Genomic DNA, 24359 nt, shown 5'->3' with positions numbered 1-24359 from the left:
CACACGTTTCTTCTCGGTTCTCCCCCAACTGCGTCCATCTTCCTCGCCGTATGGGCCCAAGGCTATTTCCGTCTTTTCAGACAAATTCCCGATCCACGCTCGGACAAATTCGTTAACGGAGAGGGAGAGGTCTCCGAAAAGAGCATAAAGCTTCGTTGAAAGTTCGTGCAGCCTTTTTACCTTTTTGGTTTTCTCTCGTCTTCTTCTTCTTCATCCATCGAGAGTGTGGTGGAACCCTAGATCGGGAACGTTCGCAGCTCAGCTTGTTTGTCTCGCCAGGCGTAGGTGATGGCCACATTCGAGCAAGCTCCGCCCGGCGATACCAAATCGGGAGAGAAGATCTTCAAGATGAAGTGCGCGCAGTGCCACACCGTCGAAAAAGGTGCTGGCCACAAACAAGGTGATCGATCGCTTCCCTCAACGAACACGTTCTTCTCTATTTGTATCCAATCATCTTTCTTTAATTCCTTCCTATGATCTCTCTGTTGTGTCTATATCTATATATGACGCAAAGATCTTGTTGCTATACGGGCTTCTTGCGTTTAAATATGATTGGATATTCTATTCAATGCTTATTTTTCTCTTCTCTATTTGTTGATTGCGTTTGCCTGATCTGCGTTATGGATGATTGGTCTTTTTTAAGATTCAGTTTGGTTGCATATTAACTGATTCATAGCTTATCGATTTTAGGAAGTTAATTCAAGATCTGTTTTGGCTGGCCAACGAAATAGTTTTCTGTGCTTCCACATGTTTCCAAAGCCAAACACGTAAATTATCAAATGAGCCAGTCAAAGATTGCTCAGTTCACAAATTGAGGGTTCGAACACCTTTGCTGACAAATGTCTAATTCCTTAATTAGGCTATAATCTCTTCAGTTTCTTTGTGTGTGTGTTTTCCTCATTGATTTAGATTAATGATAAATGCTGATTGTGATCTATGATGTTGTGTCACACCCCACCCTGAAGTGGGGCGCGCTCCCCACCAACTCTCCTCCTAGACTTCCCAAGGGAGTCTCGTGTCAGTATTTAGAAATTCCTACAACAACTAGGCCTTGTGTACAAACTACAAATCTCCTGGTAAGATGTCATTTCTCTGATACATTCTAAACTTTCATGTGGGCCCAAAAGTATAACCACTAACTAAGACCATCTCCAACCCAAAACTTCAAAATGGTGCAACTTTTGCACTAAAATGGTGCAACTTTCACACTATCCTATCAAGACATCTCCAACCCATTACACCAAAAGTTACACCAAATGAATGGTGTTATTTCTATTTTCTTATTTCTTTAATTCATAACAATTAATTTAGTTCAAAAAATTACTTAATTATTTATGCAATTGCAAATTAAATATGTAAAAAAAATTTATACATATTTACATAAAATATTGCATTTATTTAAAAAATAAAATACGATATTATATATAATATCACAATCTACAAGATTTATAATTTAACACGACAAGATTCAAAAGGGATTATTTGATCGAAAAAACATTACAAAGAAGAAAATACAATTAAGACTCGACGTTTAATTCTCAGAATTAGTATATTCCTTCCACAAATGTTCAATCAATTCATTTCGAAGTGCAATGTGAGCCTCTTTATCCTTGATTTTTTGGTGTCGAGTAAGGAATTCTTGAAATCGGGTGCCTTCATCAACAACCATCTCAACGTCTAGACTTGGTGCTTTTACCCAATCTCGAATTGGTGATTCAACATCACGTTCATCCTCAATAATTATGTTGTGCATAATAATGTACGCAGTCATTATATCGTGTAAGTCACTTTTTTGCTAAAGCGTGACGGTCCTGCAACTATTGCAAACTTAGATTGTAGAACCCCAAATGCCCGTTCTACATATTTTCTACAACTCTCTTGTTTCATTGCAAAATATTTTTTCTTGGGACCACGTGGCTCATGAATTGTTTGTACAAGAGTAGATCACTTCGGGTATATACCATCTGCTAAATAGTAACTCATATTATATTCGTATCCTTGTATGACGTAATTAGCGGGATGAGCAATACCTTCAGCTAGGTTGGCGAACAGATGAAAGGCCTCCAAAACATTGATGTCGTTATTTGAACCCGGCATACCGAATTGTGCGTGCCATATCCAAAGATCGTAATTTGCAACAGCCTCGAGAATAATTGTTGGAGATCCACTTCGGCCTGCATATTGGCCGGCCCAAGCGGTTGGACAATTTTTTCATTTCCAGTGCATACAATCCAAACTACTCAACATTACAGGAAAACCACGTTGTCTACCAACATAGAGCAGCCTCGCAATGTCGTCAGCGTTTGGTGATCTCAGATATCGATCGTTTGGTGATCTCAGATATTGATCCCCAAATACCTCCACAACAGCATGACAAAATTTCTTCATACTTTCAATAGGAGTGGACTCCCCAATTTTGATGTACTTATCAGTTGCATCTGCTGCGACACCATATGCCAACATACGAAACACAACAGTTACCTTTTGAGTCGAGGACAAACCGAGTCTTCCTAGAGCATCCCTCTTCTGTACAAAGTAGTTGTCATGAGTTGCGACGGCCTGAAGTATGTGCAAAAATAATCTTCGTGACATTCAAAAGCGGCGGCGAAACATCCCTTTGCCGTAACGTGGGTTCTCGGCAAAGTAATCATTGAACAATCTTTCATTAGCAGCCTCCCGATCTCAATGAATAATTATATGACCAGGTATCGAGCCTCCATGTATCAGTTGGTGTTATTGCTGATCAAGCAGGTGAGCGAGAATGATATTGTGTTATACAAAAGACTGGCGGTTTCAATTTGGGCATCAATTGCTGCTATGTGATTCGTAAGTTCTACTTCGCTATCATTATCACTTTCGGACAACGATGCCGAAGAAGTAGAATAATTTGAGGGACCTCCAAGATTGAAATTCATTATGGTCAATAAGGAATATCGAATTTCAATGATTTTTTGCAAATATTGAGTGTTGCAATTTATAGTTGTCGGATATATTTTATCCCCATTGTCACATCGTTATGTGAACATGCATCACAACTATTGATTGGATATCATCAAACTTCACTCATTGGATTTAATTCTCCATACCTAACCTTATCTTATCCCCAAGTCTCACCTCGTTATGCGAACATGCATCACAACCATTGATTGGATATCATCAAACCTCACCCATTAGTATATTTTATACATACTAAAACAAATTTAAGAGGGGACATAATAGGAATAACATTTTTTCACATTGGAGGGAGGGGTAATTTGGGAATAAAATAAAAAACGGCAAAATGCCGTGGGTGAATAGTGGGGCGCCAACTATGGCGTCCCACTGTTCAGGACGCCCTTTTAGCGTCCAGTTTTGCCGTCCCATTGGATTTAATTCCCCATACCTAACCTTATCTTATCCCCAAGTCTTACTTCGTTATGCGAATATGCATCGCAACCATTGATTGGATATCATTAAACCTCACCCATTGATTGTCGTTTTGCCGTCTCTAATGGGACGGCAAAACTGGACGCTAAAATGGCGTCTTGAACAGTGGGACGCCATATTTGGCGTCCCACTATTCACCCACGGCATTTTGTCGTTTTTTATTTTATTCCCAAATTGCCCCCTCCCTCCAATGTGGAAAAATGTTATTCCTATTATGTCTCCTCTTAAATTTGTTTTAGTATGTATAAAATATACTAATGGGTGATGTTTGATGATATCCAATTAATGGTTGTGATGCATGTTCGCATAACGAGGTGAGACTTGGGGATAAGATAAGATTAGGTATGGGGAATTAAATCCAATAGGTGAGGTTTGATGATATCCAATCAAATGGTTGTGATGCATGTTCGCATAATGATGTGAGAATTGAGGATAAGATATATCCGACAACTATAAATTGCAACACTTAGTATTTGCAAAAAATCGTTGAAATTCGATATTCCTTATTGACCATAATGAATTTCAATCTTGGAGGTCCCTCAAATTATTCTATTTCTTCGGCATCGTTGTCCGAAAGTGATAATGATAGCGAAGTAAAACTTACGAATCACATAGTAGCAATTGATGCCCAAATTGAAGCCGCCAGTCTTTTGTATAACAACAACATCATTCTCGCTCACCTGCTTGATCAGCAACAACACCAACCGATACATGGGGGCTCGATACCTGGTCATATAATCATTCATCGAGATCGGGAGGCCGCTGATGAAAGATTGTTCAACAACTACTTTGCTGAGAACCCATGTTAGGGCGAAGGGATGTTTCGCCGCCGCTTTCGAATGTCACGGAGATTATTTTTGCATATACTTCAGGTCGTTGCAGCTCATGACAACTACTTTGTACAGAAAATGGATGCTCTAGGAAGACTCTGTTTGTCCTCGATTCAAAAGGTAACTGCTGTGTTTCGTATGTTGGCATATGGTGTCGCAGCAAATGCAATTGATGAGTACATCAAAATCGGGGAGTCCACTGCTATTGAAAGTATGAAGAAATTTTGTCGTGCTGTTGTGGAGGTATTTGGGGGTCGATATCTGAGATCACCAAACGCTGATGACATTGCGAGGCTGCTCTATGTTGGTAGACAACATGGTTTTCCTGGAATGTTAGGTAGTTTGGATTTGTATGAACTGGAAATGGAAAAATTGTCCAACCGCTTGGGCCGGCCAATATGCAGGCCGAAGTCGATCTCCAACAATTATTCTCGAGGCTGTAGCAGATTACGATCTTTGGATATGGCACGCACATTTCGGTATGCCGGGTTCAAATAACGACATCAATGTTTTGGAGGCCTCTCATCTCTTCGTCAACCTAGCTGAAGGTATTGCTCATCCCGCTAATTACGTCATACAGGGACACGAATATAATATGGGTTACTATTTAGCAGATGGTATATACCCGAAGTGGTCTACTCTTGTACAAACGTGAGCCACGTGGTTCCAAGAAAAAAATATTTTGCAATGAAACAAGAGAGATGTAGAACGGGCATTTGGGGTTCTACAATCTAGGTTTGCAATAGTTGCAGGACCATTATGCTTTTGGCAAAAAAATGTCTTACACGATATAATGACTGCGTGCATTATTATGCACAACATGATTATTGAGGATGAACGTGATGTTGAGTCACCACTTCGAGATTGGGTAGAAGCACCAAGTCCAGACGTTGAGATGGTTGTTGAAGGCACCCGATTTCAAAAATTCCTTGCTCGACACCGAAAAATCAAGGATAAAAAGGCTCACATTGCACTTCGAAATGAATTGATTGAACATTTGTGGGAGGAATATACTAATTCTGAGAATTAAATGTCGAGTCTTAATTGTATTTTTTTCTTTGTAATATTTTTTCGTTAAAATAATCCCTTTTGAATCTTGTCGTGTTAAATTATAAATCTTGTACATTGTGATATTATGTATAATATTGTATTTTATTTTTTAAATAAATGCAATATTTTATGTAAATATGTATAATTTTTTTTTACATATTTAATTTGCAATTGCATAAATAATTAAGTAATTTTTTGAAATAAATTAATTGTTATGAATTAAAGAAAATAGAAATAACACCATTCTTTTGGTGTAACTTTTGGTGTAATGGGTTGGAGATGTCTTGATAGGATAGTGTGAAAGTTGCACAATTTTGGTGCAAAAGTTGCACCATTTTGAAGTTTTGGGTTGGAGATGGTCTAAGCTACTCTAATCTCTTTTTTTTCCCCCTCAACTTACCCTTATTCTTTTATTCACATTTGTACTTCATTTTACTCAAAAAGAGTTTTATGGCTCCACTTAAACTCAGTTCTAATCTTGCTAATTTTGATCCTTTTGTCTTTTCATTTCCCTTGTCTGTATCTAGCTTGTGTTCACCCAAATCCATGGGGGGTTCATTTTAAGCATCACAGGCCTTTCTCATTTACTTAGGTTACGATTAATAGGGGTTATTGTCAAGCTGTAACTAAGCATTTACATGCCCATTTCTTTTACCAACCTAGGGCTGTCATATCACGGCATGTTAATCGCAAATAACTTTAAACAGAACATTCCGAAGTATGTGAATATTTTATTTCAATATACCAATAACATGCTTCTAAAGACCTCAGTTTTGTTCATAAAAATTACCACACATAGCTGCTACAACCCAGGGGTAGATTAGTCATTGAGGGTGAATTCTTGTAACTAATTGTAACAGCAAGATTCTTTTCATGTCTTAATTCTTCTAAGGCTAATTTTGGCCACCAAATGGCTAGTCATTATCAACTCTCTGGGTAGGCATCTCTTATACTTTCTTATGTATGTTCATTCCAAAAGAAAGTCACATAATTTACATGGTATGTATTACATGTGGATATGCTTTTTCCACAAGTAGTCGGTCCCCTTTTTCTTTAATTTCCATCTAGCTCTTTAAATAAATAATCCCAGCCAGAATTTAGTCTGACCACAATTAATATTTCAAAATATTCAACCTGATGGTTGCATTCATCATTCAGTTTTGTAGTCAAGACTCTTTAGGTTTGGTTCAGAAAATAATTGTACTGCCTTTGAATTTGCTTATTCATTTAAGATAATTGTTTATGTTAGGTTGTCAGATGGAACATCTGCAGAAAGAAATTTCTTATTCTTCTATGTAAGTTCAGGCCTTCATTTGGTTTTCAGATGAAACAACTGTAGAATTATAAATTTGCTTCTTTTAATGGAGTTCAGGTTTCAGGTCCTCTTAATGAAAGTGCAGCATTTTGTCATTCTATTTAAAGATTGGTCATAAATGTTCATTGATTTAGGATGTGTATTATGTAATGCCTACAAACTAGATTTTCCTTTTTGTAATTTGACAGTTTTTGAAAGAGTTGAAATTGAAACGATTAGCTTTTACAGAGAAGAACGGTAATGCATATAAAGATGTTTTAAGTTGAAATTATGCAAGTTTTCCCAGAATTACTTATTATCAAATGTATATGTTAAATCAATGGACATTTTTTCTTATTCTTATGTTGATTGTATTGGCAATACAGCATAACTTGGTTCCTTTGTTCTTTTGTCTCAATTTAAATTACATACATGCAGTTTATGTTGCTTTTACTTCAAATAAAATGGGGCTGGTGGTTCATAGAACCTGATAGATGTCTTGTGCTTGACTGAACTTTAAGGGAATCGCTCTATGGGGTTTCTAATTGATCATTATAATGAGCTCAAGAATGCCTTAATGCCATAAGGTTTAATATTTATTTTGATAAGTAAATAAAAAGAATCTTGGATTGCCATTATAAAAAACAGCAAGAAAAGCAGTTTGTTGTGTAATAAAGATGACTGAGGGCCTTCTTGATTTTGCTCAGTTTTCATGTTTTATTTTTTATTTGTTTTTGTGTTTCCATTGTTTTTGTTAGATAGAATTATCATTTTTCAAAATTTGAGTAAAAACTGAAAGTGATACTGGATAAAAAAATGTTGCATATTTTATCAGATAATTGAATATATAAAAATTATTTTATGTTGACAAATATACCTATTCCCTAAAAACTCGCCAGGGTTTAAGTTGATAAAGAGGGTGTGGCTAGTCAATCAACATGATTTAGGCTGATGAAGGGGATGGCTAGTTGGACGAATGGGAATTGGAATACCTTTTTGGTGTTACTTTTTTTTGTTAAAAAATGAAAATTTATTTGGGAAACAAATACAATGCAACAGATGCTACTTTTTGTTTCTTTTTCCAAAAAGGTGAAAATGAAAATAGAAAACTAAAAATTGATAGTAAAATCAAATGGGTCTTAAGTTACCTGGTGTAGATATGAAAAAAAATTTACTTCAAAATTATTTAAATACAAAATGTTGTTACTTATTATTTGAGGTTTTAGATGCTTTTTTAGTTCTTTCCATTAGTATTGTCCAGAATCTATCTTCACACTCACTTGTTACTTTAATATGTTTGTAAGTTCCTTTCTGTATCTTTTTCCATCTTCCCCTTGCAACACTAAAGGTTATTATTCTGGTACCAATTGAATTGTCCAGGACCAAATTTGAATGGCCTTTTTGGAAGGCAGTCTGGCACCACTCCTGGGTACTCATACTCTACTGCAAACAAGAACATGGCTGTTATCTGGGGGGAAAATGCATTATATGACTACTTGCTTAATCCAAAAAAGGTAACTGTGCTGTGCCTCTTGCCCTCTTAATGGTTAATTGCATAATTTAGGTGGTACTCCAAGAAATTTCTTGTCTTGTTCCACTTAAATATTTATGTTGTCTGTGATGTGTGTCTTCTGTTGTCGCTTGATTGTTATCATGCTTTGTGTTCATGTTTCGGAAAACCTGGATAAAATATTGGTGCTGTTTTATATCTAGTTAATTGCTTCCACATAGTTGTATTTAAGCCTAGATTAATTCAGAAAATCTCCAGTAGGGGGTTAATCTATGTATTTTTTTTTCTTAGTATTGATTTTAACTGCCATTAAAATTGAGAGAACTGCAAATAGAATTAAATTACTCCAGGAATTTGAAAACATTGCAGCAATGACTCTCTCTCTCCCTCTCCCGCCCCCCTTTTCCATGTCACCAATGGAGTATTGTTTTCTTGGAAAACCATCCTATATTTATGGGGATAAAGACTTATTTTGGGTTTGGATTTGAACCGCCTTCTGCATTCTTGAATAAGAGGGCAGATCAAAGGTTCTAGGGACCGCATGCTACACTTGGGAGATGAAGCAAGTTGAGCTCTTGGGAATTTTTCATCGTTCCTTGTATTAACAATTAGCACTTTGATGGGTCTCTTGCTTGGATTTCTTTCATTAATGTTTTTGTTCCTATCCGTTAATCTGTGGTCCTTTTGTTTTTTTTACTTTCTTATGGAAAAATTAACCTTGAGACAATGATCTAGAAAATTCAGTTGTGTGCATTTAGGTATACGTATTCAACTTGAGATTGTACATCGACTTAAAAGTAATTAATATGTTGAACTTGCACGCATGGATATTCTAGGAACTTTGCTCTTATTTATCTCCATGTAGCTTAATAATTAATTAATTCCTGGGTATGTTGTATTTGCAGTACATTCCTGGGACAAAGATGGTTTTCCCGGGATTGAAGAAGCCGCAGGAGCGGGCGGACCTCATAGCATATCTGAAGGAAGCAACTTCCTGATTCGTTTTTTGGGTGTCATACAGATACAGGCATGCATGCTATTTTTTTCGGAAGAGTTTGGTCAATCCAATATCCATCCGATGGAATTCTTTTTTTTTTTTTGGGCTGAAACTATAGCTTACCAGTACCACATAAATTTGTTCAAATAAAGAGACCATGTATTGTGGTCCCCGGTTCTTCCCCAGAAAGCTGAACCCCCCCATATTGAGAGAGTGTTAATTCTCCATGGAAATGGAGCCCCGCTGATTACAGCCTAATTTATATTCATCGTTGATAAAAAGGTGTTGAAATGAAAAGGACACCATATGCCATTTTTTAGTCTGATTGCAGGATCACTTCATCCTCTTCATCCTAATGCCAAGTTGGTGGCATCACCAAACTGTATTTATTTGTTGTTATGAGATAAGATGATACATACAGGGGAGACGCCCTAGTTATTCGCTCCACTTCCCCTTTTTTATTTTTTTGTGTTGATATTCAATCTATTTGTTGACCTTTTTGTTTTTGTTTGATGATTATCCAAAGTCACTACAGAGAGTTAATTTACCAACAAAATTAATTAATACTTCTTACTTAGATCAAATAAATGCTGCATTAGGTAAATTACATAGAAATTTGTACTCAGGTTTGCTCTTGCTCGTCTTAGTTGTAGAAGAGGAGGCCGCCATTATTCGTTAGGCTTATATTATATCACTACAGTAGCTAAACCTTTGGGAGTATTGAGGTAAAAGTGTGATTTATTGTATTTTGTTATTTTAGATCCAAAACATTTTTATTGATTGCATTGGTGATGTGTGTGAAAAATAAAGTATACTTATTGTTAATCAATAAAAAAAAATATATATTTTAACTCTTGAAATAAGATGATTTTATTTTTCTTTAGGTCCAAAAAAGAAAAATCCAAATTCATTATTATTTATAGAAGGGCAAAAAAAGAGTAGGTGGCAGGCCAGGCATATTTGGTAAGCTGTCCGTCCTCATGTTAATCGTCACAATCAGTGGAGATTTAAGTAACTTTTAAACGCAACAAGCCCTTGTCTAATTAATCCCTCTTGTTCAGATTAATAAGCTTGTGGGTGATGTAATCCAATTTGAAAGGGAATCAAATCAATCTGTGCAATCTATAATAGACTTTATATAGGTTCTCATATTAAAAAAATAAAAATAAAAAACAAAAAACTGATTATTATTTATATCATAATAATTTTACTATTCTCATATCATAATAGTAGAAGGAATTGCTTTTTTTTAATTGTTAATTATTATTTATATTTCAAAACTCAATTATTATTTTTTGGGTAAATGAAATACTAGCAACTTCATCCAGAAGCAAAATCCACGTGTTAACTGTTCATTAATTACTAATTAAACTCTTAATAGTATCAGAAGCCAGAATTTTTAAATATGAGAAAAAAAAAAAGAAGAAATTTTGAAAGAAAGAAAGACAAGCCCGAGTCATATTTAAAGAATTAAAGAGATAATGTAATGTATGTCCAAAAATAATGACATGGAATTTCATGGTCCCAACCAACCAAAGGACAGGGAGGGAGGGAGGGAGTATTTTATTCCTTAAATTTAGGGTTAAGACTGTAATAAATATTCTAGCAATAATGGGTCATACACAAAATAAACTAAAATTCAGGGGCTACTAGTGATATTACAAAAAGAAATAATTCATGAGAATTCAGATCCCAGTTCAAAGTGGGGGTGGATCTATCCACGGCTGGTTAGAGGAAGCAACAGCGACTTGATACGTAACGGCTCTCTCCGCCTTTCTCTACGGTATCACAGGCAATCTCCGGTTAGGGTCCTTCCTCTATCTCTCCTCTTCTCTATTATGCATTGTGAATTAAGGCTTTGAATTGCACATCCACGTTGGATGATCGAAGAAGTATGACCCTGAAAAATTGTTCCGTTTCTTGTTTAAATCGAACCCAATTTCTGCATGTGTTTATACCTTGGTGGGTGATGATTGGTTTTCATCTTTAATTCGCGTCTTCTGTGATAAGTTGGGTTTGAGTCTTTTCCCGTCTAACCAAATTTTTTTATTAATATTTGAGTATAATAGCTATTGATCGACTACACAATAAAATCGTATTTGTTCGGAAGGTCTATCTTTCAGTTTTAGTTGGTTGAATTGATTGTGAGCCAGTTGAACTCCAATTGCATTGACTGCAATAGTGATATCCTTGGTACTAATTGAAAGACAGAGGATAATCTCTCTATATTATTTGTGTTTGATAACTCCTCAAATTCTAACCACATAGAGATTGATGTGATCTCATCTGGTGAACTCGGTCTGATGAAGAGAAGAAGTCTCTGAGCAATCCTGTGTTCTAGTAGATATAGGGATAGAGGTAGGAGACTCAATCCCATTCAGGTTGTTGCCTACTGTACATAAATTAGCAACCCCCAGTACAGTTACACAAAGAGAGAATCCCACAGCCAGACAAACAGAGACCTTGGAGTGTGAGTGACCATTTATATGGAGTAGAGAGTATTGTGAGGCTTTTTCAGTTTTATCCGTGCAAAGCTGTACTTTTTATTGAATTAGTAGATTATCCCACTGTTTTGAGATCATAGACGTAGGCATTGAGTCTAAATCATGTAACCAATTTTCTGTGTTGTTTTTCTCTCGATTTCTATGGTTGATTTGTGAAATCAATCCTAATAACTAGGGAAAACATTTTAGGTACTTTGTTATATTTATGAATTTACTTTGTTAGTATTTGTGAGGTTAATTTATAAATCCCAATTCAATTCTTTGGTTGGTGGTGGAGAAAAAAATTAAGGAAGCACGCAAAACTGAAGGTTGTACTGTTTATTGTACATTGTACATATTTTCAGCCAAATGATTAATCATCATGACTTCAATTTTCTGTATATGATATAGGATATCTCATGTTTTTGTTCATGTACTGCATTAGTCAAGATGCCAGGGAATGGTTTTGATGAAGTAGAAGGAGAAGGAGAACCATTGAGTTCTTGGAATGATAAGGTAGGCTGTCTGCTTCATTTATGGTGACATATTTGGCTTGTTCAATTTTTGTGTTCATCATCCAAGTGTTTCACAATTTTGCATTGTAGCCAGCTATGGCATTTTTTTTTTTTCATTTTTCTATATCAGATGCAACTACAATCAAAGTCTGCTGCACTTTCAAATTAGTTCCTGTTGTTTTTGTGGATGATTTGGCCTCTAAACCTGGGTGTTACTATTGCAAAACTATAGATGTGTAGGATTTCCACATGATGTCATATTTTGCACATGTTGGTACCTAAGCATCAGATCCTGGGGTCTGACAGAGGTTAATTCCGGTAGAATGAGAGAGAATTGGGGAGAAGAAGACTGAATAGGGAGAATAGCAAGAATTGGGGAAGGTTAGAGGGTTTGAGAGAGAACGAACAGAGAGTGGAAGGGAAGATTCGATCTTTTATTCCATGAATGAATGCCCAATTCCTTACAACTGGCCTTTTATAGGTATACCTTGCTGTTCTTCAGTTATTGTAACTGAAGCTCAACAAACAAAACAACAGCCAGGTCTATCTAACCAAATTACAACAATATGCAGCCCAATTACAGTATTACCCTTCTAATATCCTAGGGCCACGACAAACTGCCCAATGTTTCATTCTATACAACAAAATTGGTCTCAAAGACAACAACTATGTATGAAGCCTTAATCCCACTGTGTGGGACAAAGCTATTTCACAACAGCAACAACTTACAAGCTTTTATCCTAATATGTGCGATTGACTATATGAATTATAGCTATCTAGTCATTTCTTTCTATGGCCTTTTCGTATATAAGGTTCTTATAATCAATATCACACCTCAAAGCTATTTCTCAAGAAGGAAAAGGATTTAAGATTTTGGAAATGTGTTTAAAGCTTTATGCACCTTGCTAGCAGTGTTATTGACATAGGTTCATGTCTTGAAAGTATTATCAAAACCCCGGTAATGGGAGTATGAAATTACCGAGGCCAATTGTTTAGGTAGATAATTGCCAAATCTAGACCCTCCAAAGGAATTGTGGTTTAAGACTACGCTTTATGAAGAAAGTTGAGGTTGCTTGGGCATAACTAGTTGACTAATGAAATCGTGGTTGTAGAGTCAGGCTTTCTGGATTCACTACTCAGCAAATGTTGCTCTAAACAGAAGAGGGTGAGAGGAGGGAGGTCTATGCAGAAGCAAAAACATTGTTTTAAACAACTTTCACCTTTCACACTGAAACTATTGATTCCCCTAAAAACTTGGTTATCCAGATTAATTATCTCCATGCATCAAACTAATTATTTCAGGCATGGGCAAATAATGAATTAGAACCATGCTTGCATGGGATGCAATGTTTTGGAAATTATCTGCGAAACCCACCTCTTGGTATTTTCACATTAACTTTGGCTGGGTTTCTAGAAAAAACTATCACGCAAAATTTAGCTGTTCTTTTTTTCTTTAAAAAAGAAAACTATTATTTCTTGTCAAAGGTTTGGTTTTACTTTACATATCTCAGAGCTACTGCCTGCTTTGAATGTGCTTCAGAATTGGTGCTTTAATTACATTGTTATCTTATTCCTTTATTTTTTTTCCCAGATTAAGATTGACCCAGCAAAACCTGCATTTCTGACATGGCAGCGGAAAATAAATAGTCAGGAAAATGTTCCTTTGGAGTTTTCTTTAAGTTTGCAAGAGATTATTCATATGGTATGTTCTTTTACTTCACAAAATCATGGTCTTGAACACACTCATGAGTTATCAGGAAAATAGCTTTTTGATAAAAGAAGTGTGTGCTTCAGTTTCAAAATGCTAGCAATGTTTAACATTGAAGTTGAAACTTCTCTTTTCAAGGATTAATAATGGAAATTGAGCAGTTGTTTATTATCTTTAAAGTGACTTGTGCTCAAATTGAAACATCAAGGATCAATGAATATAACTCCTATTATAAATTATAAGAGCTGAAAAGTTTCCTCCCATCTTGACATTGGTGGCAAACCATGAATGATAAATATAAAGACTACTTGCCGGTTTGGTTCTTTTTTAGATTTTTCTTACATTGAAATTGAATCTTAAGCCCTGACATTGTCTTGGTTTTCTTCAATTTGTAACTTAGAGAACTGAATTTAGTCATATACATGAATGTTGATACTTGTGAAACAAATATTTAGCCTATGTTGGTATTGATTGATCTTTTGGTGAATTACATTCTAGAGAGCTAGAACTTGAACCAAACTCTCATATTGCTTATTACAAGACAATAGTTGACATAATATGCATTATTATCATGCATGGACATTTGATTAAATGCACAATAGACTTGGTGAGTACTTGATGAATATACGTCTACGATGGACACACAAGTTTTACAGCCCATGACAAACCAGAAAATGAGCTTTGTGTCCCATGTAGTTGCTTTTCCCTTTGCTGCTGTCATTCTCTTAGGTGGAGCTCTTTCAGATTTGTTACCTACACAGTATCTCCTTGGCTTTTGGCAGGCTCCTATAGGTTATCGGTTATGGCGTCATGTCCAAAAAGAAGCTGCGGAAGGAAGGGTAATTTTTTTTCCCTGTAAAATCTTTATGTTATTTAAATGGGTATCTGGTTACTGGGAAGAACTAATCTCTGCATTTTTTTATACCTTTCTGCAGGAGGCAATGATTAATCCTTTTGTGAAGCGCCCTGTCGCATCATGTCGTGGTGTTCCACTAGGTGGTATTGGGTAAGTAGATACTCGTCACCGATGACCACAGTCATTCTTTATCTAAAGAAATTCCTCTCTGATTTATCATATGCACTGTAACTGTACCTTTTTGAGTATAGGGCATGACACTCTTTTGTCATGATCCAATCCCATATCAGTAGTATACCACGAAAGTCTTGGGCATATTACTTGGACCATATGTTTTCATCAAAGTGCTAGCTGAAGCTAAATCTTGGACTCTTAGAAAGTTAGGACTACTGATGTGGGATTGGGTTGTGACGCTAGTTCCCTCATGCCTGATTTTGTTCTAGGGACAAATGAGTGCTCCAACTTAGATCTGCTTAATCTATAAATCTAACCATGTTTTAGTTGTACAAATGACCTGTTTTGTTATTAGGATTTTCTGTATGCTACTCCAAGTGAAATCAAGACATTATCTGAGAGGTTCATTGACATTAATTTGGCTCCATTCTAAAAATAGACTGCTGCTTCCAACCTTGTGATTAACTTGGGAAGAAGTTAAGTGTCTATCTGGAGGCCATAACACTGATTCTACTGGGCATTATTTTCTAATAAATTATTTTGTTTACTCTAAAATTGAAAAAAGTAATTTATGGGAACTAATTGGAAGAATTTGTACTCTTTTACTATTTCTTATGGGAAGTTGCTTAACACCCTTTTATATTCACGCACACATACAAATTATCCTGATTGCTGGGAGAAAAACTGATCTTCAGTGCAGGAAGCATCGAAAGAAACTACAAAGGTGAATTTCAGAGATTGCAACTATTTCCGACAATATGTGAAGATAAACCAATTTTAGCAAATCAATTTTCTGTAAGTTTGAACTTTTCTTCTGAAGACATTTATCATGCTCTCTTTATGTGAATCCAGTGGTTTCACTATATTCATATTTCCTTTTTTATCAATTGTGGGGACTTAGGTTGCCTCATGAGGATATAAGACTAAAGTTGCTCCTCTCTAACAGTTTAATCTTTGAGAAGGTAATAGATCCTCCAGTCGAACCTTATTGTTGACTTGATGATTGTGATATTTTGATGTGCTGACCTGTTTGTGGAGGAGAGACTGGCCAAAGTGAATAAAGTTGACAATGAATACTTATATCTCTATTAGAACCTTTTAAGTGAGATGGTCATTCATAAAGAACACCATGAAACTTTCCCAATAATACTAGAAAAGTATATTGGACTTGGTTCATTACTTACATTTGTATGTCCAAGATGACCTAAAAACTTTGAATATGAAATTCAACGTATGCCAATGTGACTCTGGGCCATCAAAATCTCTGCCCCTCGTTAACCCCACATGTCCCAGTGAGTGGCCCAAAATCAATAACAAATACTGCTAGCTGGGTTGTACCTCCATATTAAGTCCCTCACACACTATCCTGGGGTGCTATCTGTGCATCTGTTGGCTCTAGCCTCTAATGCCATATCTAACAACCAGAGGCATTCCCTGAAAGGGCCAAGAAGGTGTTCCTTTTGGGTTCATTGACCCTTTCTCTTCCAATTCCTGTGATCATATTATTATTATTATTATTATTATTATTTCATTTCTTTTTCAGCATTAAGGTCTTGACAATATTTGATTTCCATTAGTAAATAGTATTGCACCTTTGGACATAGTGTCAACATGAAGGACCACCTTGCACATGCATTTCTTGCACATGCATTTTTTAGCGTTTCTATCCGACAAGAGAGAAACATTGTCCCTGCTTGAGGGGTCTAAAAAAAGTCAGTCTTTGGATTTTGATTTTTTCAGTTGTGTTGGCTCTGTGTGGCTTCAGAATAATTATCCATTTCAGAAGAGGCTAGTGATGGGTGAGAGAGGTTGACACCTAGCCTTTGATAAAGGAAATAACTGTAACTAGAAATGGATTTGTGCTGCTAACTGGAAGTATTTGGAGATGAGTCATTGTAAAACATTTAAGTTCTTGCCATGCAGGCTCAAAAACCCCACAGTGGGATAAAGGCTTGGTATGTTGTGGTGCAGGCTCAAAAACTTTGAGCTCCAGTGGTACCAAGCTAAGATACTACAATTTCTAGATGTAGTAGCACCAAAAGGACTCCAAGAGCTTTTTGTCATTGTGAACTGCAACTTACTCGGCTGCAAATATTGTATCATATTCCTAATATGCATGTCATTCCTTGTGTAGGTTTTTGTTTCACGCTCAACAACTGAAAAGTATTCTACTGTACTCTGCCCGAGGAGCCCAGAAACGCTTAAGTAAGTTACTGTGTTGTGCTAATGTCACTTTACTGTCTGATTGTATGAACAGATATTTGTGTATCCTTATGAAAATGTTAAATATTAGTGAAATAGAATTTTATGTGATAGAAGCAAAGAAAACCTCACGGAAAATTACTTGGATGAACAGAGAAGGTTCTGAATCCTGGATTAAATCCTGGGACTGGAACTTGAAAGGACATGGTTCTACATATCATGCCTTGTATCCTCGGGCTTGGACTGTATATGAAGGTAATCTGTATACTTTAACTGGTTTTTCATTAGCTAATTTACCTTCATTTGTAACTACACATGGTCACCCTTCTCTAGAAATTCAGGTGAACCTGATCCGTTGCTTAGAATAGTTTGTCGTCAGATTTCTCCTTTCATCCCCCATAATTATAAAGAAAGCAGCTTCCCTGCAGCAGTTTTTACTTTCACGGTAAGAATGTGCTTTTTCTGAAAATTATTTGTAGTACATATGATCTTCTGTTGTGGCCTTGATGTAAAAAAAATTATATTTTTTTAATTATCTTCAGCTGTTTAATTTGGGAAGGACTGATGCAGATGTCACCCTGCTTTTCACATGGGCTGTAAGTGAAAATTCTTAGTCTCACCAATGCGTACGCATAATTTTGTTTTCCAAGTGAACTTTTGTTGTATGCCCAAACTGTTTCTCCAAGTCTTGATTAATGGTCTCCATTATTGTTAGTGTTCATTATCAACTGCTTTATTGGTAGAATTTCTATTCAGCCATCATCTTTGCATGAGGTGGTAGATTGTTCAAAAGATTATTACTCAAGGCATTAATGCTAGTGGAAGTTTCTTGTTTATGTTCATTCAGAATTCTGTTGGTGGGGTTTCTGGATTTTCTGGTAATCACTACAATACAAAGATCAGGTAACAGTGAAGTTGATGTAATCAACAAGTGCTCTTGATGTGATTGAGCTCCATTATATTCTTACTTACAAGGTGAATTATTGTGCTAGGATGAAGGACGGTGTTCACGGCGTGCTCCTACATCACAAGTTTGTTCCATTCTGGTTATGCAATAAAATTTTCTTTGCGCAATTTGATTTATTTGATATGTTGTTAAAGATGATTATGATTTTCTGTTGGTAATGCTCTATGTATGTCATCTCAGAACTGGAAATGGACTGTGCCCTGTAACATTTGCAATTGCAGCAGAAGAGACAAATGGTGTTCACATTTCAGAATGCCCTCGTTTTCTGATTGCTGGAAATTCCCAAGGAATAACAGCAAAAGACATGTGGGATGAAATTAAAGAGGTTTTTTACCCACTCTTTGTGCCTGTGCAGTTCTTACACCTCACCCCACTCCATGCCACCCCCAGGCACCTGCTCCACGTGTTGGAAAGCTTGATATGTGTAGTTGTCCCTTTCCCTAACAACTTCAGCTTTTTAGGAGTGGTTGATTTCACAGTATGCTTGATATCTTATTTTTCAATCTTGATTGCTTCTAACTAAGCTCATGCCTTTGAAAGTTTCAACTTTTAGTTCTTGATCCTAATCTTTTCTTCTTCCAGAATTAAGACATGAAATCTCAAATAAGCTTCCCAAGTTTATATGACATGACCAGAAAAGAAATATTCAGAACATGGTGAATGAAGTGCTAGATAAGATGAGGCATGTTCGAGCTGCTGATCTGCCTCATGTTTGTCTGACCTGCTCTCTGGTTTTAAAGACATGAAATCTCATGGTTTCAATTCCTAGCTAGAGCCAAACAAATCTAAACATGTCATTTTCTTTTCCCTTTCATTGGATACATGCTACACAGGAATGCTTCAGGTGTCCCATTGTGTAGCTTGGTAGAATCTAATGAACTTCTGGCATGATTCGTCATTTCTTTTGTAGTAAGATATTCTGTTCCTTTGATTTCTTCTGGAATTGACTTCAAACCAGGGACCATATTTTTGGTTGGTAAACTTGTATTAGGCACTTTTTTGATAATCAAACATACATTCTAGTTTCCTTTTTTGGCTCAGCCACACGTTCTAGTTTCCAGTCAAGAGGTTTCTCTCTCTTTTTTTTTTTTTTTCTTTGTCTCATTTCATTTTTATCTTCAGATGTCTGCTAATTCTTGAGATTTTTTTTTTTTTCAACTTTTATCCCTGGAATAAGTTAAATAAACCATGATCTATTTTTTTTTCCCTTTTTGTTTCTTTTCTTTTTTGGGTGCTTATTTTATGATGATTTTTCTGTTCCTCATATATCCCATCAGCATGGCTCCTTTGATAGCCTTGATTCTACTGAAACATCAATGCCGTCAGAACCGGGATCATCTATTGGAGCAGCCATTGCTGCATCTGTGACAATTCCATCAGATGCAGTACGTGCTGTAACATTTTCATTGGCATGGGACTGCCCTGAGGCAAACTTCATGAGTGGAAGAACTTATTACAGGTGGGTACCGGGTGGTAAAATATGTGCCAGGTTAATTTCAGAGGAATTAGGATTTGCTGATACTTTTTTGTTTCCAGGCGTTACACCAAATTTTATGGCACTCATGGTGATGCTGCTGGAAATATTGCACATGATGCTATTCTTGGTACGGTTTAAGTCTAACCTTTATGCATTGGATGATTTAACTAGGACTGAGAGAGTAGTTAATTCCTTTGGAGTCTAGTACTCTGGAGTAGGCTAGGAATCCTGCAAGATGTTTGGTTCCTTTCCTTTTCAAATTTTTTTACATTTTGAATTTTCTACTTTAAATCAGGATTTTCCCCTGCAATGATTAATCATTGTTTGAAGTCTTATTTTGTCTCTTTTCTTTGAAGCACAGAGAATAGCAACTGGGAATCCCAGATTGAAGCATGGCAAAGACCTATTCTCGAAGACAAGAGACTTCCTGAATGGTGAGGTTTGAGATGTCACTTGCAGACTGCTTTTTTGGTCAGAATTTGAAGTTTCTAATGATTCTTTGCAGGTACCCGGTCACTCTTTTCAATGAGCTCTACTATCTTAATTCAGGAGGAACAGTTTGGACAGGTGTTTCCTTGAACATTAACCCTTGGTTCTCAGTGTGGCTAAAGTAGCTAGTCTAAATTTATTCTTTTGCCTTTGTGCAGATGGATCATCCCCAGTCCATACTTTAGCAAGCATTGGAGAAAGAAAATTTTGCCTTGACACGTACAATTTAAAAGTTAATAATGCTATCAAAATGTCACATCAGAATAACACTGCCGTTAACATTCTTGGGAGAATAACAGAAACACTTGACGAGATACACTATCCAGTTACGCTAAATTCTGCATTTGGGACAAATCTACTTCAAGATGGAGAGGAGAACATTGGTCAATTCCTCTATCTTGAGGGTATAGAATATCACATGTGGAACACTTACGATGTTCATTTTTATTCATCTTTTGCAATAATCATGTTATTTCCCAAACTTGAACTCAGCATCCAGAGAGACTTTGCAGCAGCTGTAATGATGCATGATCCCAGTAAGATGAGCCTTCTGCATAACGGAAAATGGGTTTCAAGAAAGGTTCTTGGTGCAGTTCCCCATGATATTGGACTCAATGACCCATGGTTCGAAGTAAATGCATATAACCTATATAATACAGATCGATGGAAAGATTTGAATCCAAAATTCGTACTACAAGTTTACAGAGATGTGGTTGCAACAGGAGATAAGAAATTTGCTCAAGCCGTTTGGCCCTCAGTTTATGTTGCATTGGCTTTTATGGACCAGTTTGATAAGGATGGCGATGGGATGATAGAAAATGAAGGCTTCCCTGATCAGACCTATGATACATGGTCTGTCTCTGGAGTGAGTGCATATTGTGGTGGTCTGTGGGTAGCAGCCTTGCAGGCTGCCTCAGCTATGGCACGTGAAGTTGGTGACAAGGGCGCTGAGGCTTACTTTTGGTTTAAGTTTCAGAAGGCAAAAACAGTATATGATCAGTTATGGAATGGTTCTTACTTCAACTACGATAACAGTGGCGGAAGTTCAAGTTTATCCATCCAAGCTGATCAGTTGGCTGGACAATGGTCTGTTGCAACAGAAATAATTTCCTTAATGTTACTTGATCTCACATGCTTCAAAATATTATTCAAAGGACCCTCCATGTGAAACTAAAGGGGTTTTCATGCATGTGTACTCTCATGGGTTGCATATGGGTGTAGTTTCTTGATTCACAAGCATCTCTGTTAAATGTTTTGCTTTTGGACACCCACATGTGCACACACAGAGGTGAAAGTATTATATGTGAGAATGGATTTTTATTCTAATGATTGATTCCTTTTTTCTAATTCTTAATCAAAAAATTTAAATAAAATTGTTGCTAACAAATTGGAACTTATCAAATTTTCTTTGTAGGTATGCTCGAGCCTCTGGTCTTTTACCAATAGTTGACAAAGACAAAGCAAAAAGTGCGCTTGAGAAGGTTCATAACTTCAATGTGTTAAAAGTGAAGGACGGGAGAAGGGGTGCTGTGAATGGAATGCTACCGAGTGGAGAAGTTGACATGTCATCGATGCAGTCAAGAGAAATATGGTCTGGAGTTACGTATGCTGTTGCTGCAGCTATGATTCAGGAAGGCATGGATGAGATGGCATTCCAAACTGCAGGCGGAGTCCATGAAGCTGCTTGGTCCAAAGAAGGGCTTGGGTTGGTTCATCCTTCTTATTCCTTTCCTTATCTAGGTGGCAATGACATATTTTAACAACTTATTAGCAAAAGATGACCTGAACTTAGGTCACAGGGAGGATAACTGTTATTGTTATGATAACTTCATCTTAGTCTTCAGTTTCATAGACTAATTCCATCTTAATAACAAAATTGCTTACTTCGCAAAGCTTTTAATTTACTATTAATTTTTAAGAAGAAAACTAATTCAAGAGAATGCAATACAAATGATAGTACTCTACCTAGTTGGCTAGATAAGAGTCTATATCCATTGGTTTAACTCAGGTTATAGAAAGCATAAATATTCCCGTTCCTATACATAGTTGTCTATAGATAATTCAAGTTAGGCTTGCTTCCATAAATATTCCAGTTCCTCTACAAAAGTCATTGGATTTTTGCCCCCCAATTTCCTTGACTTATGTTCGGCTCTGATACTCTTTTATAGCTAAATATTTAGAATAGAAGTTTGAATGTTTTCTATTACCTCTTCATTCAGGTATGGACCTATATTTCAAATCCCTTCTACATGAGATGTCGCAGACAATGTTTCAACTATTAGACCTTAATCTGATTGGGGTTAGGTTTGACTCCAACTCTCAAGTATACCAAGTTTGTGTCTCAGTTAGGGTTTAAGTTTGACTAAACTTCCTAGGTTGATCCAACCTGACTTCTCTGGCTGCCCTGATTTGGTTTCAGAATGGTGGTTTTTTGCAGAAATGACTTAGTTAATATCTCAATTTTTATCATGGTTAGCTAAAACTGTTATCACTTCTGTACTGTTGTTTTAGATTGAGCCTAAGCTAGTATGTTGATGCACTCATGTCCTTTGACAGATATTCTTTTCAAAATCCAGAAGCCTGGAACACAGATGACCAATACAGATCCCTATGCTACATGCGTCCTTTGGCCATATGGGCAATGCAGTGGGCATTATCACATCCAGAGCATTTGAATCAGGAGACAGAGCCTGAAACAAAGGACGATTTGTTGGTTGGGCGCCAAGCTGCGGCATTCACACGAATCGCACGCCTTCTGAAGCTGCCAGAAGAGGAATACTCTAGTAGTCTTTTGCAGGTGGTTTATGATCACACATGGAAGAAGATGGGATTCTGAGAGAGGTCATATAACTATCTGGAAATGTAAAGGTAAGTTATACCTATTTCTATATTTCTAGTATTTTCTGCGGGGTTAACCACTGCTATATGCTATGGTGGAAGGAGGTCAATGGGTCAAGTTTAATGTTGCATTGATTGGTAGTTGACTATCAAAATAAGAAAACCCAAATGATTATATTTCAGGAAGCTTATTCAACGTAGGAATTAAAATCTGCTATCTCAGATGTGCTTTTTGGCACTTCCTTTAGATATTTATTTGAGGATAAATGTAATGATCTGGGTTAATTTTTGTAGGAAATGATTATAAAGTTTTGGATTATGCTTTTTACTTAAAGATTTTATTTTGTCAGTCACTGTAGTTATATACCTCTAGGATGTTATGGAGATTCTAACTTGGGCAGAAGCTCAAGTCTCCATAATAATAATTCCATGTGATGCCATAGCATCCAGTGAGTGTGCCACCTAAACTAGAACCACAGGTGCCCGTCCACTTGCTGCATCAGATTTGCATGTGGCTTCATTACGCGTATGTAATCGTCCATTTTGAAGGACCCTGATAGTGGGGCTTTGAAGGTTAGGATTGTTGATATGTTGGATGATGACAGGCTACAAGTGATAGATTAGTGTAAAATAAGGTGAGGAATACTTAAAAATGTTTTCAATGCACGGAGCTCCTCAGTCTTTTATGGTAAAGAGAGTCATTTTTGTACCTAATCTTGTTCTTCATTTGCAAAATATTATTTTCACTAGTTGAACTCTAACCGTTCGTATACAAAGGAGCAACGAATCTCCCACTTAAGGCTTTTGACACCGGTAACTTACTTTTCTCTAGCTTTTGGTACGGCTTTTACTCCCTGAAGGTAGTGTTTTTGTTATGCAGAAATGGAGGTCTAAAACAACATTCTTGGAAAGATGGGGATACCAAGGGGCTCACTGGCAAGCTTTTTGCTGGAAAACTTAAATCACAAGGAGAATGCTATAAGAATTTGTAGAAGAGTGCTGCTCCCATTGAGCCATGCCCAAAAGCACTAGGAGATCCGTGCTTAATGTGCCTACATAGGTGACAACATCTATGCAATATCTGTACTTGAACTCATTAACATTCTGTTTATGCAAAACTTTAACATTCTTTTTGTTGAAAGATGATAAGGGTTTTTCTTGTTATGTCAAATCAAAACTCTGGAGAACAAGAACATAAAATTCTTCATATTCATAACACAAGCATCGAATGTTTGCATAATTTGTTTATATGTTAATACAATCACAATTAATATAGTTTAGATATATGAGAAAAAGACCAATGAAGCACATAAATGATTGGGTGAAATGAGAGAAATTTGCTGCAAAAGAAGATTAAAATGAAGAAAAATTTGTTTTTCTTGTTATGTCAAACCTAGAAAAATTTGGGATGGGAAGGAAACCTTAAACGAAGGAGCAGTCACACATTACATCCCATACAAAAACACCCAGAGACAGAAAACCACAAACAAATTTAGGCCATCATCGGATCATTTTCTGCCCAATTTTGTTGTTTTTCACCCAT

At 36.5% G+C, this 24359-nt stretch overlaps 2 protein-coding genes across 8 annotated transcripts; both read left to right on the top strand.

Annotated features, from left to right (window-relative positions):
• Nucleotides 1-115: 115 nt before the first annotated feature.
• On the top strand, nt 116-9554 carry LOC127802829 (cytochrome c-like). Its single transcript, XM_052338876.1, has 3 exons — nt 116-400; nt 7981-8114; nt 9016-9554. The coding sequence occupies exons 1-3, from the start codon at nt 289-291 to the stop codon at nt 9106-9108; spliced, it is 339 nt and encodes a 112-aa protein (XP_052194836.1). The 5' UTR covers nt 116-288; the 3' UTR covers nt 9109-9554.
• A 1229-nt stretch (nt 9555-10783) lies between these two features.
• On the top strand, nt 10784-24069 carry LOC127801904 (uncharacterized). Of its 7 annotated transcripts, none has more exons than XM_052337418.1 (21): nt 10784-10909; nt 12036-12106; nt 13697-13807; nt 14596-14652; nt 14749-14819; nt 15539-15638; nt 16978-17048; nt 17200-17300; nt 17387-17490; nt 17588-17641; nt 17893-17948; nt 18038-18076; nt 18193-18436; nt 19290-19471; nt 19549-19616; nt 19851-19923; nt 19995-20056; nt 20137-21064; nt 21393-21683; nt 22535-22846; nt 23681-24069. In XM_052337418.1, the coding sequence occupies exons 2-20, from the start codon at nt 12041-12043 to the stop codon at nt 22812-22814; spliced, it is 2958 nt and encodes a 985-aa protein (XP_052193378.1). In that variant the 5' UTR covers nt 10784-10909; nt 12036-12040; the 3' UTR covers nt 22815-22846; nt 23681-24069. The 7 variants fall into 7 exon arrangements, 5 of the variants coding, with proteins under 5 accessions (XP_052193378.1, XP_052193379.1, XP_052193375.1 ...); XM_052337419.1 differs by having other exon boundaries at nt 18193-18337; nt 23697-24067; XM_052337415.1 differs by having other exon boundaries at nt 23697-24067.
• Nucleotides 24070-24359: the final 290 nt, after the last annotated feature.

This window comes from Diospyros lotus, chromosome 5 (assembly GCF_014633365.1).
Source record: "Diospyros lotus cultivar Yz01 chromosome 5, ASM1463336v1, whole genome shotgun sequence".
NCBI lineage: Eukaryota > Viridiplantae > Streptophyta > Magnoliopsida > Ericales > Ebenaceae > Diospyros > Diospyros lotus.
Note: the sequence above shows the minus strand (reverse complement) of the source record. Positions and strands in the feature narration are given on the sequence as shown.

Coding starts and splice junctions, on each gene's coding strand:
- LOC127802829 (XM_052338876.1), top strand. CDS start 289: ATGGCCACATTCGAGCAAGCTCCGCCCGGCGATACCAAATCGGGAGAG. Junction 401..7,980: donor AGGTGCTGGCCACAAACAAG/GTGATCGATCGC, acceptor TGAATTGTCCAG/GACCAAATTTGAATGGCCTT. Junction 8,115..9,015: donor ACTTGCTTAATCCAAAAAAG/GTAACTGTGCTG, acceptor TTGTATTTGCAG/TACATTCCTGGGACAAAGAT.
- LOC127801904 (XM_052337418.1), top strand. CDS start 12,041: ATGCCAGGGAATGGTTTTGATGAAGTAGAAGGAGAAGGAGAACCATTG. Junction 17,301..17,386: donor GGCTTGGACTGTATATGAAG/GTAATCTGTATA, acceptor CTAGAAATTCAG/GTGAACCTGATCCGTTGCTT. Junction 17,491..17,587: donor CAGCAGTTTTTACTTTCACG/GTAAGAATGTGC, acceptor AATTATCTTCAG/CTGTTTAATTTGGGAAGGAC.